Source organism: Anabrus simplex, chromosome 8 (genome assembly GCF_040414725.1).
Source record: "Anabrus simplex isolate iqAnaSimp1 chromosome 8, ASM4041472v1, whole genome shotgun sequence".
Taxonomy (NCBI): domain Eukaryota; kingdom Metazoa; phylum Arthropoda; class Insecta; order Orthoptera; family Tettigoniidae; genus Anabrus; species Anabrus simplex.
Window position 1 is genome coordinate 132,491,494 of NC_090272.1, and position 17,295 is coordinate 132,508,788.

Here is a 17,295-nt window from a genome sequence, read left to right on the forward strand (position 1 = left end):
TCTTTTGATAACTGCGGCTGTTGAAACACAGGCCCTTATTTTTAAGTATATTTCATGCTTGTTCTCTACATTTATCACATCAGAATTTGCGTAAACAGCTGTCCATGAGATAAGACAGACCACCTTGTTTAGGTTAGGTGTATTATCGCCCTGATAGGGCCAAGAGTTCGATGGAAAAAATAAAAATAAATAACAGGAAAATATACCGCATTTATGGATATCTACAGGTGTGGCGGTAATGTGTTTTATTATCATAATGTTTAATTTTGTACATTCGTTGTCTCTATTTTTAATTAATGTATACCCTAGTATGTTTTGTTTAGCGTCTCCGAAAATCATTTAAATTACGTGGGGACATAAAATTATTATTATTATTATTATTATTATTATTATTATTATTATTATTATTATTATTATTATTATTTGTTAGGTACGTTGGCGAGTAAAACAGTCGTTTTAATTGGATAGCTTCTATCACGTTTTAAACTTACTTCTTTCCAAATATATACATATATTGGCCCGAGTTACGAGATATTAAACGACCACTTTGTTAATGATCTTGCCTGCTATATAAATAACAACAACCGCGAATATTTCTCAACTAAAGTAAACTCGTTTCCTCATCCCGAGGTGGTACAGCTCAGTGGAGGGGAGTTACATGTACCGCTTTTACCGCATAACAACCTTCCTGCCATTCATAAATCTCTGGCAGTATGGTACCAGGAATCAAAGTCAGACCCCCGAAAACAGCAACTAACTGTGCTAACCATTACGCTGGCGGACATTATTAACTAAAAAACACAGACATAGATATATCGTGACTGATGCATGCTTGCAATGTGCGGGTTGGACACGAAACTAGGCCTATTCATCCATTTGTGCGACGTTATCAGAGCTGCAGTATAGAGCGTTCCAACCTTAAATTGCAGTACAGCAGTAATGGGATAATTCCATCTCTTTCCTTCTCCCATGTTTTGCGGGTAGCGCTGTCCTAATCTAATGCAGCGGGTTTGCCAAATATCCATAAATCAGAATGTTATCGGTTAAAATGGGTAAATATCGTGTTATGTACAGAATTTCAAGGCGCTTTCGATGCCGTTAACAAAAAATGTAAAAAAAAATAATTTAGTGTGAAAAGGGTAATATAATGGAAAGTTTCGCCAAATGCAAAATCTTCATTGCATAGAACTTATCGTGTCATAACTCCTATTTTATACTCATAATTTTCCTAATTTTTTCACTACTGGTAAAGAAACATTTCAGCTCGATGTAGATAAGTTTATTTTTAAATTTAAATTATAACAAAATGCAGTATATGCATTTATTTTCAGTCATGTTCAGGGAATTTTATGTGCTGGCACGAAAAAGTCAGTCGCTGGCCAGCGTCTTTCCTATTGAATTTTCATGGGGGGGTCAAAGCGAGGCAAATGGTCTTCAGATATGGAAGTTATTTTTAAAATAATCCCGAAGTTTTTATCTTGCTTAGTTCTTAATTTGTGACAGGAAGAATATCTCCTTGAATTTTGGTTTCGCGTGTGACTTGGCTGTCTGTCTGTCTGTCTGTCTGTCTGTCTGTCTGTCTGTCTGTCTGTCTGTCTGTCTGTCTGTCTGTCTGTCTGTCTGTCTGTCTGTCTGTCTGTCTGTCTGTCTGTCTGTCTGGCTGGCTGAAGTACCGGTAGTGATCTCCCAAACATGCGCTTTTAACATTTCCAGACAGTCGCATGAAGTGCAGTGCTCATTTCGTCAGTAGTATGTATAATAGTGATTGAATACATATCAGTTACATATGTACAATTCTTGAGGGAAAGTGTATTTCGTTTGTGTGGTTCGTGAGTTTGTGCTCGTGCGTGGGGATCTAATTTCGAAGAAGAAGTGCAGAAGATCACGGCGTGGTTAAAGCAAAGCAAACGGTCGTCGGATATGGAAGTTATTATTAAATCATACCTCAAGTCCTTATCTCGTTATCTCTTAATTTATGACAGGGAGAACGTCTCGTTTGTTTATGTTTCACGAGTGACTCGGCTGGCTGAGCTTTTAAATATACTGACAGCCGTGTGCAGTGGTGTTCAATTAATCAGTATTGTAAGATTTATTAAATAAAGATCAGTGATATATATATAATATTTAATGGCGTGTGGCCTCCGAAGAGGACGAGTGCAGGTCTTTCGAGTTGACACCGCATAGGCGACCTGCGCATCTATAAGAATTGGGCCCTGCTGAAGACGGCAAACCCCAGCCCCCGAGCCATTGGAATTAACCAGTGAAGGTTAAAATCCCCGACCCGGCCGGAAATCGAACCCGGGGCCCTCTGGACCAAATGTCAGCACGCTAACCATTTAGCCATGGAGCTGGACAAGATCAGTGATAAATGTATAGTCCTTGAGGACAAGTGGATTGTGTTCCGAAAGAAAAATCTATGCTATAAGGAAGGAACACACACATGGTCCTTTGCGAACTCCCGCAAAAAAAACAAAAAAACAGAAGGACGGCAGAAAAATGCGAGGAAAATTAAATATGATGAAATTGTGCGAAGTGGAGTGCGTCGAGTGGTTCACTCTCTTATTTGCTAACATATCACCGACAATGAACGTGATTTTGAGTCGGGTAAATGGAGAAGATTCTTTGCCACGATTTTCCAAAACTACATTGTATCGCTTCTTACATGATATAGGCTTCCGTTATTTAAGACGGGGTAATAAAGCAGCTTTCATTGAAACCGATGAAATTATTAATTGGAGGCACAGATATCTCAGGGAGATAAAACGTTTGAGGGCACAAATTAAAGCTATAATTTACACAGATGAATCGTGGGTAAATATTGGGCAGACAGTGACAAAAGAATGGAAGGATACGACAGTGAAAAGGGCACGGCAGGACGGCATTGAAGGGGAGAGTTCGGGACTTAAGCCACCGAAAAGCCGAGGACCGTGATTTGCCTTAGTCCACACGGGTAATGTACATGGTTTTGTTCCAAATGCTGAACTAACATTTTTATGCCATAAAAACATAAGACAATTGGGCAAATTACGTGAAGGAAGTAAAGAAAAATGAAAGAGATTTGTGGAAAGCAGCCAAATTACAGGACGATGTCGACGATGAAAAGTTTTTAATACGACTTTCTTCATCGTCCGGATCATCCTCAAGTTCATCTCCCGAACCCGGTTCATTAAAAGCGGGAACATCAGGCCTTGCAGAAATGATTGGAGGTGTACGTCCAATGCCTGAGAGCAACGCCAATGATTAAGGTGTGTTGTATTTATTTTACCATCCTACAAATATTAATTTATGAATGAATGAACTTAAAATTACAAAATTACAAACGAAAAATATGGAACTGTGACGCCCTGTTTGAGTCGCACTCGAGCATGATCTTCACGAGTCGATTTCGCAACAGCGCGCTCCATCTACGCTGTACTGCAATTTAAGGTTGGAACGCTCTATAGACCTACGCTACAGAGGCGGACATTTCTTAACTAGGAAACACAGATGTACCGCATGGATTCGACATGTTTTTCATTGCATAGGTCGTACGGAGGAAACTATTCACAAATTTGTGCGATTTCATCAGAGCTGCAATAAGACTTGTACCCGCTTCAAAGTGGAATTGTCATCGTTCTCTGACTAATTACGTTGGGGGGTCTTATAGGCAAGATTTATTTTTTACATTTTCTTCGTCTTGAAAAGGCAGGGGGTTCTGATACGCGAGGGGGTCTACGAGTAAATACGGCAATTGCTGAGTGCTGTAAAAAAAAAAGGTACATACCTTTAAAAGTGGTAAAGAATGGTAGGGATACATTACATTATAACAGGGAAATAAAGAGATTATAAGGAGGTGCAGAATAGAAAGAAATAGAGTTAGAAATGGTTGCAGGAGTAAGCAGAGATGGAAGGAGCTTACTAGGAAATTGAATTTAGTAAAAAAGTCAGCTAAGAATAAATAACATGATGGCAAATATAATTAGCAGCCATATGAATTTTAAGGAGCAACGGAAATATATGTATAGATACTTAAGGCAGAAACAGGTTCCCAGAAGGACATTCCAAGGACGATTAATGGCCAAGGGGAGTGTATATGCGAGGATTTGCAGAAGTCGAAAGTATTCAGTCAGCAGTATGTAAAGGCAACTAATACTGGTGAATTACTGAAATTTACCTACAATAATGAATACATTAACAAACCCCCTCGTGTGTGCTTCTACAATTGTAGGGGATTAACCTTGGTTACCCTCTTCAATTGAAGATCCTCTTCGTGGTGGGGGGGACTAGTAGCTCCTTTCTTGCGATGCCGAGTGGAGCCCTGTTGGGTAACCATTCGGTATACAAGGAGGAGGAAGCTAAAGCACCACCCAACCCTAAGGTGTAACGCGACCCGTGCCGATGGGGTGCATGGCACATGGGAGATGTGTCCTGAACGGAGCCTTCGAGATACTTGGCGCCCTCTCGAAGTAAGTAGCCTTACCCGGGTATGCGGGGCTCTGCCTGGGCGGACATATATTTCCCTAGCTCCTCGTGGGACCTAAATGAGTACTGTAGCTACCCATAAACCGGAGAGCTCTTCTGGGGCCTCCGAGAGAAACACCAGTTCAACAACCGATGGGGACTCTTCGGAGATACCCTCGGATAGTACGACCTCGACAGTAAGAGAGCTCACTCTAGAGGTGGGCAATCTACTAGTCCAGAAGAAGAAGAAGAAACAGCGCTCCGGCGCTGAGAAGAGGAGGTACAAGAAGGCCTTAAAGGCCCGGGAGCAGGCCAAAGATGGCCAAACTCCTGGAGCTGAGAGGCCTTCTACTGCCATGACAGCGACGACTGTGGGTGGATCCAATGGGCACAAGAGGCGGGACCCTGAAAAGGGCTCTGCTTCTAGGGCACAGAGGACTCCACCCACCAAGACACCAGTGGGGAAACGACTTCTGTCGGGGGCAACCCCAGAGGAAGATCGGCCGACCCACAAAAAACCCAAGGTGGAGTATGCTAGGATAGCTAAAGCTGGGATCAGGATGGCCATTGTACCTGTAGGATATCCTGACCAGCAGCTAACCGAGAAACAAGTAGAATCTGTGGAGGAGGCTATCACCGATCTGATAGACGGGCTTCCGGAGCAGGGGCCCATTAAGCCTCAGTTCCTGGATTGCTATCTGTCGAGAGGTGCGGCCGTCATTATCGCAGAGAATGATGAGACTGTAGCATGGCTTTCTAGTCTTGTTACAGGTCTACAACCGTGGGAAGGAGCCAGGCTCACAATTGTGGGCATGGATAAACTCCTTTCCTATAAGAGAGTCATGGTCTGGATACCAGGACAACCAAAGGACAATAACGTCCTTTTGGGAAGAATGGCACGCCAGAACCATGGCTTAAATCCCAACAGCTGGAGGGTCTATGACCGCAAGGAGGAGAAGAGAGGTGTCCGACTTGTGGTCAGCATGGACTCCAGAGATGTGGAGAAAGTGGTGGGGAAGAAGATCTTCTGCGGGGTGCATGTTGCTACCTTCACTTTGGTGGAGGGAAAGCGTGACAAGCAGAGGACCAACCCCACCACAGACAACACTGAGACTAGCAGGGGCGAAGAGCGGGAGCCCGGACAGGAACCGGGGCCAGCCAAGCCTCAAGATTCATCGCGGGAGACGGAGCAGCACGTTCCGGAGACCGCATAAGGTAAAGTATTGCATGAAAGTAAGGAATGATTACTTTCATACAGGCAAACATACAACATTGTATAGCGGCCTCCAGGGTACTTATTAGAAGTATCCAGAAAGGCAGGTTTTCGGTCGCCCTGATACAAGAACCCTGGCTTAGACAGGGGCGTATCATGGGACTAAGATGTGCAGGCTTCACTCTATTCAGTGGAATAGCAGAGGAAAAGCCTAGAGCATGTATACTAGTTAAGGATCATAACGCTTGGGCTATACCAGGCTTCATTACTAGAGACCTTGTAGCAGTTCTAGTGAGATATGAAGAGGGCGGACAGCCAAGAGATCTGGTTGTCTGTTCTGCATATTTCCCAGGAGACTCTGAATCTCCACCCCCGCCGGAGGAGTTCAAGAGACTGGTGATATATTGTAAGAAACAAGGACTAAACCTTATAGTAGGATGCGACGCCAATGCTCATCACAGCATTTGGGGAAGCAAACACACAAACCGAAGGGGAGAGCATTTCATAGAATTTCTATGTACAACTGATCTTGAGATCATGAACATAGGTGATACCCCTACCTTCATCAATAACAGGAGTGAGGGGATCATAGATCTTACCCTGGGTTCCATGGGAATTATACAGGAATTTAAAGACTGGAAAGTTTCTTTAGAACCTTCCTTGTCAGACCATAGACACATTGTGTTTCATATAGAGGGCTCCTTCGAGATCCCACCTTATAGAAATCCTAGACGAACCAACTGGACGTCTTTTAGGGAGGACGTGAGGAGGGGACTGGAAGGAGGACCCTCAAATATAATTAAGAACAAAGAGGAGCTGGAGCTTAGTGTGAGCTTTCTCACACAAATACTGGTTACCTCTTATGAATTAAACTGCCCAGTTGTTAAGGCAAAAAGAGCAACAGGAAGTTTCAAGTGGAATAGTTATCTTGAACACCTGAGGAGAAATACACGAAGGCTCTGGAATAAATACAGGGAACTTCAGGATCAAGAAAGCCTAGATTCTTATAAAGAATCACAAAGAAGGTATAAGTCAGAAGTCAAAAAGGCTTCTAGGAAATCTTGGAGACAGTTTTGTGACTCCATTGAAAGTCAACATGAAGCGGCAAGGCTTCATAAAATTCTAACCTTGGATGGAAGGGCAAGGCTGGGCTCACTGGAGTCACCTTCGGGCGGATACACATCCACAGAGAGGGAGACCCTGAACCTACTGCTTGATGCCCACTTTCCAGGTTCAGCAGTCACAAATAGTGAAGTAGAATCGAGCGGATCCTTCAGACCCGATAGAAGTGGCTGGAGGGAAGCCGCAGAGATTGTTACCCACAGAAGGGTGAAGTGGGCATTAGAATCTTTTGCCCCTTACAAAAGCCCAGGAATGGATGGGATCTTCCCGGCGCTTCTTCAGGAAGCGGGTGAGGTCCTTATACCATACCTGGTCAGAATTTTTAGAGCCTGTCTCACTATGGGGTACGTGTACTCCTTGTGGCATCAGGCGAAGGTAGTATATATACCTAAACCCGGAAGGTCTTCATATATTAGACCTAAGGATTATAGACCCATCAGTCTAACGTCTTTTCTTCTTAAGACCTTGGAAAGACTAGTGGATAGACATATCAGGGAGAAAGTTTTAAGAGACTGTCCCCTGCATCCTCATCAGCATGCATATCAACCAGGGAAGTCGGTTGAGACGGCACTACACCAGCTAGTTTCTAGGCTGGAGAGTGCCTTGGATCAGCAGCAACTTGCTATGGTTGTATTCCTAGATATAGAAGGGGCCTTTAACTACACATCTTTGGGCTCCATAGAACTTAGTCTAGAGAGAAGAGGAGTGAGCAGGATGCTCATAAAATGGATTATGGCCTCGCTGCAGGGCCGTCAAGTTCTGTTTACCCTCAACGCAGTTATGTTGAGAGCTAATATAGACAGGGGGTGTCCACAGGGAGGAGTATTATCACCAACATTATGGTGTCTGGTAGTGGATGAACTACTTACCAGGTTAAATGTTGGAGGAATTTACGCCCAAGGCTATGCAGATGACATTAGCCTGATGGCGGTTGGAAATTTCCCCAGTACGGTCTCAGAGCTCGTACAGAGCTCCCTACGTAGGGTGGAAAGATGGTGCCACGACACGGACTTGTCGGTTAATCCCGACAAGACGGAGCTCGTGGTATTTACCAGGAGGAAGAGGCTAGACGGACTGTCAGAGCCCTTCCTATTTGGGAAAAAATTAGTTAAGACAACCTCAGTTAAGTACCTAGGGGTAATCCTTGAGGCAAGACTGAGCTGGAAGAAACACATAGACCATAAGGTGGATAAGGCTCGCAAGATTATGTGGGCCTGTCGCAGGGCCGTTGGAAAGACTTGGGGCCTAGGACCTAAGGTGGTCCAGTGGCTCTATATTTCTATTGTACGGCCCACGATCACCTATGCATCTTTAGTCTGGTGGCCAGGCTCGGAGAGTAAAACTGTGACCACCAAGTTAAACAGTGTCCAAAGACTTGCGTGTCTAGGAATAACAGGGGCACTGGATACTACACCATTATGTGCAATGGAGGCCATCCTAGGTCTTCCCCCCTTACATCTATATGTTAAGGAAATAGCGGGAATGAGTGCCTACCGCCTTTGGTCACTCGGAGGATGGTCCTTCAAGAATCCGAATAGAGGTCATGCCTCTATTCTCACAAGGCTTCACCAGACTTGCCCTATGACAATGATGATTGGGGACCTGATGAAGCCTAGCTTTAATTTGAACTATAAATTCACAGTGGTGATACCCACAAGGGAGGAGTGGGCCGCGGATGCTGGGGCCCGTCTTAGGTCTGGGGGCTGTACATGGTACACAGATGGCTCGCGGACAGAGACGGGCACAGGCGCCGGGGTCTGGGGGCCTAAGACAAGGCTCTCCCTACCTATGGGTAAATACGCTACTGTTTTCCAGGCCGAAGTATATGCAATACTGGCCTGTGCTGTATATATACGGAAAATGCCTGGACACAGAAGATGTATCACTATTTGCAGCGATAGCCAGGCAGCGTTAAAAGCACTATGTGCAGTCAAAACAACATCAAAAATGGTATGGGAATGCCAAAGGATGTTAGATCAGCTGTGTGAATTTAGCTCAGTTACCCTATTATGGGTCCCTGGGCACACAGGTATCAGTGGAAATGAAGAAGCTGACAAACTAGCGAAACAAGGCTCAAAAGGTCCTTTTATAGGACCAGAGCCCTTCCTGGGAGTGTCACTCCGAAGCGTGAAACTGGTAATATCCCAGTGGACAAACCAGTCTCACTTAGACATTTGGAAGAGGTTAAATATAGCAAGGCAGGCACGTGAACTTATCAAAGGGCCTAGCCAAAGTTATAAAAAGGTCCTGATAAATTTGAATAGGACCAGAATGCGAATGGTAGTTGGACTGTTGACAGGCCACAATACCTTACAGAGACACCTACACATCATGAAAATCAGTCAGGATCCGATGTGTAGAAGATGCGGTAGGGAGGAGGAGACCTCCGCGCATGTGTTATGTCAGTGTGAGGCTCTTGCAAGCACTAGACATCGATACCTTGGCTCACATTTTGTGAGCCTGGAAGACATCAGGAATGCCAACATCCGGACACTGGTATCCTTCATAGGAGCACTAGGTCTGGACTATGCAAACCCGTTTAAGGGACACAAAGGGTCTTCACAGACCTACGTGTGGAGCCCTGCGAAAGCAGGGTTCACCCATTCTTTATCTATCTATCTATCTACATTAACAAAAAGATACGAAAGTTGAAAGCCAGAAAGGCAGCTGGGATTGATAAGATTTCCAGTGATATATTAAAGGCTATGGATTGGGATACATTGCCATTTATGAAATACGTACTTACATGATTAATGTTTGCATGCCAGCCGGAGTGGATCAAATGGTTGAGGCACTGGCCTTCTGACCCAAACTTGGCAGGTTCGATCCTGACTCAGTCTAGTGGTATTTGAAGGGGCTCAAATACATCAGCCTCATGTTGATAAGATTTACTGACACATAAAAGAACTCCTGCAGGACTAAATTCCGGCACCTCAATGTCTCCAGAAACCATAAAAGTAGTTAGTGGGATGTAAAGTTTGCATGAAGGAGCGATACCAAATGAATGGAGAGTTGCAATAGTAGCCCCAGAGTACAAGGGAAAGGGTGATAAACATAAAGTGGATAATTACAGGCCAGTCAGCTTGACATGTTGTTTGTAAACTCTGGGAAAGTATTCTTTGTGAGTATACTAGACACATTTGCAAAATTACTAACTGGTTTGATAAAAGGCAACTCAAGTTCAGGAAAGGTTATTCCAGCGAAGCTCAACTTGTAGGATTCCAGCAAGATATAGCAGATATTTTAGATTCAGGAGGTCAAATGGACTGTATCACTATTGACTTAACCAAGGCTTTTGGTAGGGTAGATCTTGGGAGATAACTGACAAAAATGGGGCCTACTGAAATCCTGCAATGACTAACAGGGGGTCCCGCAGAGCAGTATTATTGGAACTTTGGGTTTTTTGGTTGATAGGAGTAAAGGACTGAAATCACAGATAAGGCTATTTGCAGATGATGTTATACTGTGAGTTGCAGGACTGTGGGCAACTGCAGGAGGACCTGCACAATATTGTGAGATGGACAGTGGACAATTGTGTAATGGTGAATGGGATGAAAAGTCAGGTTGTAAGTTTCACCAAGTCCTCTCAGTATTAATTATTGTGTTGATGCAATGATAGTACCTCATGGGGAACACTGTAAGTACCTAGGTGTTAATGTAAGGAATGATCTTCACTGGGGTAATCATATTAATGAGGTTATTAGGAAAGGTTACAGATCTCTTCACATGGTTATGAGAGTATTTAGAGGTTGTAGTAAAGGATGTAAAACCAAGCAAGTTGCCACGTGGTTTGGGTCACATAGCTGTGAGCTTGCATTCGGAAGATGGTGGGTTTGAACCCCGCAGTCGGCAGCCCTGAAGATAATTTTATGTGTGTGCCCATTTTCACACCAGACAAATGCTAGGGATGTATCTTAATTAAGGCCACGGTCGCTTCCTTCCCACTCCTAGCACTTTCCCATCCCATCATTGCCGTAAGACCCATCTGTGTTAGTGCAATGTAAAGCAAATTGCAAAAACAAAAATGTAAAGGAGAGGTCATATGTATCTCTGGTAAGACCCCAATTAGAGTACGGTTCCAGTGTATGGGATTCACAGCAGGACTATTTGATAAAAGAACTGGAAAAGATCCAAAGGAAATCAGCAAGATTTGTTCTAAGGATTAGTGTTACAAAAAGTTTGAAACTTTGGGCTGGGAAGACTTGGGAGTAAACAGACAAGATGCTCGACTATGTGGTATGTCACATTCAATTTACAAAGTATACATTTATTGTTCACCTATTCAATACCTACAGTACCATGTTTTGTGGTTAAATAATCATAAAAGATTGAAAAGTTGTGGACATGTTACGCCCTTCTTATTGGGCATCATCAGCACATTAGTTAATCTTAAAACAATTTTTTTTTTTAATGATTACACTACTGTTTATGAAAAATTGAGATGAGATATGTTGTGATATTAAAAAATGTTTCTATGATACAATTTTTCATAAACAATAGTTTTTGCAATTTGCTTTACATCGCACCAACACAGATGGGTCTAACGCTGCTAACAAAACAAGATAAACACTCACATGGCATTTGATTTAACAACACTCTATCCATCAAGATTTCCTACAACATCCGGAAAACTACTCTTATATGTGAAAAGCAACATAACTATCAAACACAGATAAATCTCCAACTTATACTCCATTTCAACGATTCAATCAATTCAACCCAACAAAGAAACACCAATTGCTTCTTTGCAACCTAAATTTAACAGTTGGAATATATAATTTAAAACAAAATTCATCCTTTGATCTACTTAGCAGCGATCGCGGCAAATATTATTGACTTTCACTAAGAAGAGGATCCATTTCAATTCCAGATACATGCCGATTTTAAAAACCTCTTATCATTACAATTAATTTTTAGACAATATTGTAAAATATACTACAATAATTTTATCATGTGTTCGTATTTCACATGTCAAATTTCTTACTACTGTATCATAGAAACATTTTTTAATATCACAACATATCTCATCTCAATTTTTCATAAACAATAGTGTAATCATTTTTTTTAAATTGTTTGTTTTAAGATTAACTAATGTGCTGATGATGCCCAATAAGAAGGGCGAAACATGTCCACAACTTTTCAATCTTTTATGATTATTTAACCACAAAACGTGGTACTGTAGGTATTGAATAGGTGAACAATAAATGTATACTTAGTAAATTGAATGTGATCAATACGAACCAAAAAATGAGATTAATGACTTGTAATATGTGGTATGTTTCGAGCTGTCAGTGAAGAGTTGGTGTAGAATGACATTAGTAGATGAATAAGCTTGAGTGGAGCTTTTAAAAGTAGGAAAGAATATAGCATGAATATAAAACTGAAATTAAAGAGGACAAACTGGAGTAAATATTCATTTATAAGACAAGGAATAAGGGATTGGAACAAATTATCAAGGGAAATGTTTCGATAAACTTCAGGTTTTATTAAATTTTTTAATTATAGGAAAGCTTGGATATGTTGTAATAACATTTGTAATTTATTTTTTCTTGGTAATACTGTACCTTCCAAAAATTCTGTCTCTTCTAAGCTAGGCCGTATTATATTAGGGCTAATACAGTATTATCTCAAACTTGTATAAAACAATTAACTAGTATTGAAATAAAGTAACACACCTGTAATATTGGTACAGTCCTTGCGCAAGAATTCTAGGGCATGAGGATGATCATGCTCCACAGACTGGGAGACATCAATCACATAAACTTGGCCACTGTGGTATCTGCAACATTCAGAAGTATAGTTAATTAAGTTAATTAAGCCACAAGACAATCACAAAAAAAATTTCCATTCTCTAACTTACCTAAAACTGGGAGAAAAAGTTTTAGACACAGATTCACTAAATCAAGTTAGAATACTTCATAATTTAAAGACCATATTACTCAGTGCCAGAATGCCAATAGCAAAGCAATGGGAGAAAGGCAAGGGAAACAGGAGACAAGGTGGAGTCAAGACTTGGAGTTTGTGTGGTCAAGTTCCAGGAGTTCAAGCTCAATATTAGTGATTTTAAGACAGCGGTGATAGCAGTGAACAGCAATGGCCAATCAGTAAGCATCCAACTAGCAGACCACAACAATTGGAGAATATGGATAGTTTCACTTATGTTAGTAGCATAGTCTCCCAAAACAGCTTAGCCAGAGATCACCAACAGGATACAAAGGAGTTCCCTTGTCTATCAAGAATAGAGGACGCTTCTTTGGGATAAGATTCCAAAAAATGCAAACTTAGGAATGTTCACCAACTACTTCATATTTATTCTGAAAAAGCAGGTTTCAGACCTGGTAGGAACTGCACATCACAAGTCCTAAATGTCACCCAGTACATCGAGGATGGATTCGAGAAACGCGTGGTAACTGACATGGTCATCATGGACCTCACTGCGGCATATGATACGGTGCACCAAAGAACATTGCTATGCAAGCTCTTCTACATAACAAAGGGCTATAGTGTCACAAATACTGCCAAGACTCTCTTAGATAACTGCAGATTTTTCGTTGAGTTCCAAGGAAGGAATAGTAGATGGAAAGCCCAAAAGAATGGCCTTCCACAGGGTAGTGTTCTCTTGCCTATCCTCTTTAACATACTACAGTAAAACCCTGTTAAGACGTGTCTGCAGGGGACAACGAAAATTAACGTGTTAAGCGAGAAAACGTACTACAGAATATACGAATTAAAACTATTCAACAGGGATATGGAAACATCTAATACAATTTTTTCTTACATGAAGGCATTTTACATCGTGTATTTGCGGGAACAGTGAAAACTATATCCTCCCTTTCTCAAGATAAGAGGAAAGTAAAATGGTGTGAAAAACATGAGAGAACAAATATGAAAACCTTTTCTGTTGGTGTTTATAAAATAAAAGCACTGAACGGTGTGAAAAAGACCAAACAACAAACATGAAAACATATGCACGGGGGCCAATAAAAATATCCAAGTACTATTTCTAAAACAAATGTTAAATTTGAAAAACTTCGATCAAGTCAAATCGCATGATAAAAGTAAGAAATTTCTCTTCTACCTGTTTAACACAACTCAGTATGTTAAATCCTCATTAAAATAAGAATTAGGACATGTTTCGCCCTTTCCTATGGGGCATCATCAGCCGTATCGTTACCTCAAACCATATCAGGTACCTGGTTAAAATTGATCTAAAATCTACTACAAAATTGAATACATTAAAAAACTTCCATACCATGTTAGGAACCTGGTTAAAAATGACTGTAAATCTACTACAAAAGTGAATACCGGTATATTTAAAAACTTCACTAAAAGAGCCGTCATTATATGAGTAACTTGATTTAAATACAAGTGAAAAATTAACAATATTGATGGCCTTGAGCCATGGTCAATGTTGAATTTGAAAGAAAGTTTTAAAATATTGAAAGTGAGCATAGAACAAATCCAATACACATGCCAAGATCCACAATTAAGAAAATATTAAGAAAAATGGCACAGTGTCGGAATGCATTTCCTTTTCATTTTGTATATAATCATTTGCATTGTTCTATATGTTTGTAGTAGATATAAGATCATTTTTAACCAGGTACCTAACATGGTATGGAAGGTTTTTAATGTATTCAATTTTATAGTAGATTTTAGATCAATTTTAACCAGGTACCAGATATGGTTTGAGGTAATGATACGGCTGATGATGCCCCATAGGAAAGGGTGAAACATGTCCCAATTCTCATTTTAATGAGGATTTAACTCTAAATTTAACATACTGAGTTGTACTGAACAGGTGGAAGAGAAATAAATTTCTTACTTTTATCATAATATTACTTTCAATACGGATTCACAATGATTTTCATTACTTGCAAGTCAAATCGATCAAGTCGAAACTCGAAGGTGCGAGTTCAACATTCATGACCTCTGCAGGCTTAAAGATGTGGATGTCAGTCCACTTTCTAAAAGATTTTAATGTTGTCTTCATTAGAAAGGAATTTCACTTTTTCCATATCCATACCTAGGCTATCACAAGACAAATATGCACCACGCTGGTCAATTTCACATGATTATCTTCCTAATCCAGATATAGGCTACCATATCACGCGAAAAAACTTCATGTTACCATGCTGATCAGTGGCGTATACTGAGGGCTACCAAGGTTATCAGTGAAGCCCAAGCCTCAAATGAGAACAATGGAAATCTAAATCTAATTATAATGTAAGCATCTGACACATTCTTCCATTTACAAAACTTGAAAGCATTGAGAAAGAACGTCGCTCGTATTTCTGAGAGCAAGGCATCGGAGACTAACATCGCAGCCCAGGCCCTCGGCCCACACCCCTCGACCCGCCGCGCGAGGCTTGCTGGCGAATGTCGGAATGGTGCGGGGAACGAGGGGATCCTAACCTTGAGCTGGGCTAGGCTTCAGTCCGTCAAATCGCCGCCGCTAACGAGAGAGAGCGGTGGAAAGAGAAGGCCCAAAGACTAAAAGTTCTCTGGAAGTGTCCGAATTGATGGGATTCACCCATGTGCTACAGTATCACGAGTTTGTTTTTGCATGTGCAGGACAGTGTGAACTTGAGGAGAAAAACAAGAATCCATACAAAGGGTATTTCTACTTAAGTAAGTATGAAAAGTATTTGTGGTTATGTGGCTCATGCGAACTTCACAAACTTTATTGTTGGCCATGCTTATTGTTTGCAACTGAGAATAATAATAATAATAATAATAATAATAATAATAATAATAATAATAATAATAATAATAATAATAATAATAATAATAATAATAATAATGTCCGCCTCTGTGGTGTAGTGGTTAGTGTGTTTAGCTGACACCCCCGGAGAGCCGGGTTCGAATCCCGACTCTGCAACGAAATTTGAAAAATGGTACGAGGGCTGGAACGGGGTCCACTCAGCCTCGGGAGGTCAACTAAGTAGAGGAGGTTCGATTCCTACCTCAGCCATCCTCGAAGTGGTTTTCCGTGGTTTCCCACTTCTCCTCCAGGCAAATGCCGGGTTGGTAACTAACTTAAGGCCACGGCCGCTTCCTTCCCTCTTCCTTGTCTATCCCTTCCGATTTTTGCATCCCCCACAAGGTCCCTGTTCAGCATACTAGGTAAGGTCGCCTAGACGAGGTACTGGTCCTCCTTCCCAGTTGTATACCCCGACCCAAAGTCTCACGTTCCGGGACACTGGCCTTGAGTGTAGAGGTGGGATCTCTCGCTGAGTCCGAGGAAAAAACCAATCCTGGAGGACAAACATTAAATAATAATAATAATAATAATAATAATAATAATAATAATAATAATAATAATAATGCATAGCCTCTGGAAAGGCTTGATGGTGACCTGATGAAATGAATGGTGAAGACGTCATAAGCATCCAGTCCCCGAGCTAGGGGAATTAAGAGTACGAGAAGGCTGATTCGTAGGCTACCATCTACATTGATCAGGTGTTGAGTATTGGCAGTAGCAGAGGCTAGGGCTTGTGAACCATCCTTAACACAGCAGGCTACTCCGATGGCTATTAGCTGCAGCTCAAAACCCTTAAGGCTTGACATCCTCTAAACCAACTATCGAAAATGGGTAACCTAAGTCTAGTGATAGCCCATGTCTTAATTGCAGCATACGCCACTGATGCTGATGCTTGTTGTTTAAAGGGGCCTAACATCTAGGTCTTCGGCCCCTAATGGTACGAAATGTAATGACAATTTAAAAGTTATCCACTGACCAGAATAGAAAATGTGATGAAGAATAAATGGATGGATATGAATTTAAGACAATCAGTGGATCCGACCCAGAAACTATCATAAACAATAGTATTACTGACCAAGGGACTGCATCTAAATCACAATCTTGAATCGAGGATACTTGTTGTCCAAAGGGGCCCAAAATCCAGGTCAACAACTACTCATAATAGCACCTATCGCTAGTAAAGTAGAACCATGGTATATGTCATGTTGCGGTACTAATCAAAAGCAGCGTAAACTCACAGTGTTCCACACATTATGGTACTACTCACAAGTATTGTATGTCGCACAGGTAACGCAGACCTATGGTGTTTCTCACATAATGGCGCCACTCATAGGCAACACAAACCATTAGGGTTCCTCACCTAGGTGTACTAATCACAGGTGCCAGAATTCCTGTGGTATTCCTGATATAGTGGATACCAATCAAAGGCAACGCAGACCCATGGTGTCGCTCAGATAGTGGTACTAATCACAGGCAATGCCCAGACACGTGGTGTTTCTCACAATGGTACTAATCACGCGTACTGGAAACAAACAGTGAAAGACTCTCTACTGCTACTAATCACAAACCTATTGTGTACCTAACATAGTGGTACTACTCGCAAGTAAAGGCAACCCATGGTGTTCCCTGAGTGATGGTACTAATCATAAGTAGTTTCATGGTTCTAATAAAATCATCCCTTGGTTGCCCCTTTTAGTTGCTCTTACAACAGGCAGGGGATACCTTAGGTGTATTCTTCGTCTGCATCCCCCACCCA

At 41.6% G+C, this 17,295-nt stretch overlaps 1 protein-coding gene across 1 annotated transcript in view; it reads right to left on the bottom strand.

The window, feature by feature from the left end:
- RIOK1 (RIO kinase 1) overlaps nucleotides 1-17,295 on the bottom strand; it is a 127,962-nt gene that overhangs the window by 22,181 nt on the left and 88,486 nt on the right. Inside the window, exon 7 of the mRNA XM_067152482.2 lies at nucleotides 12,451-12,554. Within this exon, the coding sequence (XP_067008583.2) occupies nucleotides 12,451-12,554 (104 nt within the window). The remainder of the gene's footprint in view (nucleotides 1-12,450; nucleotides 12,555-17,295) is intronic.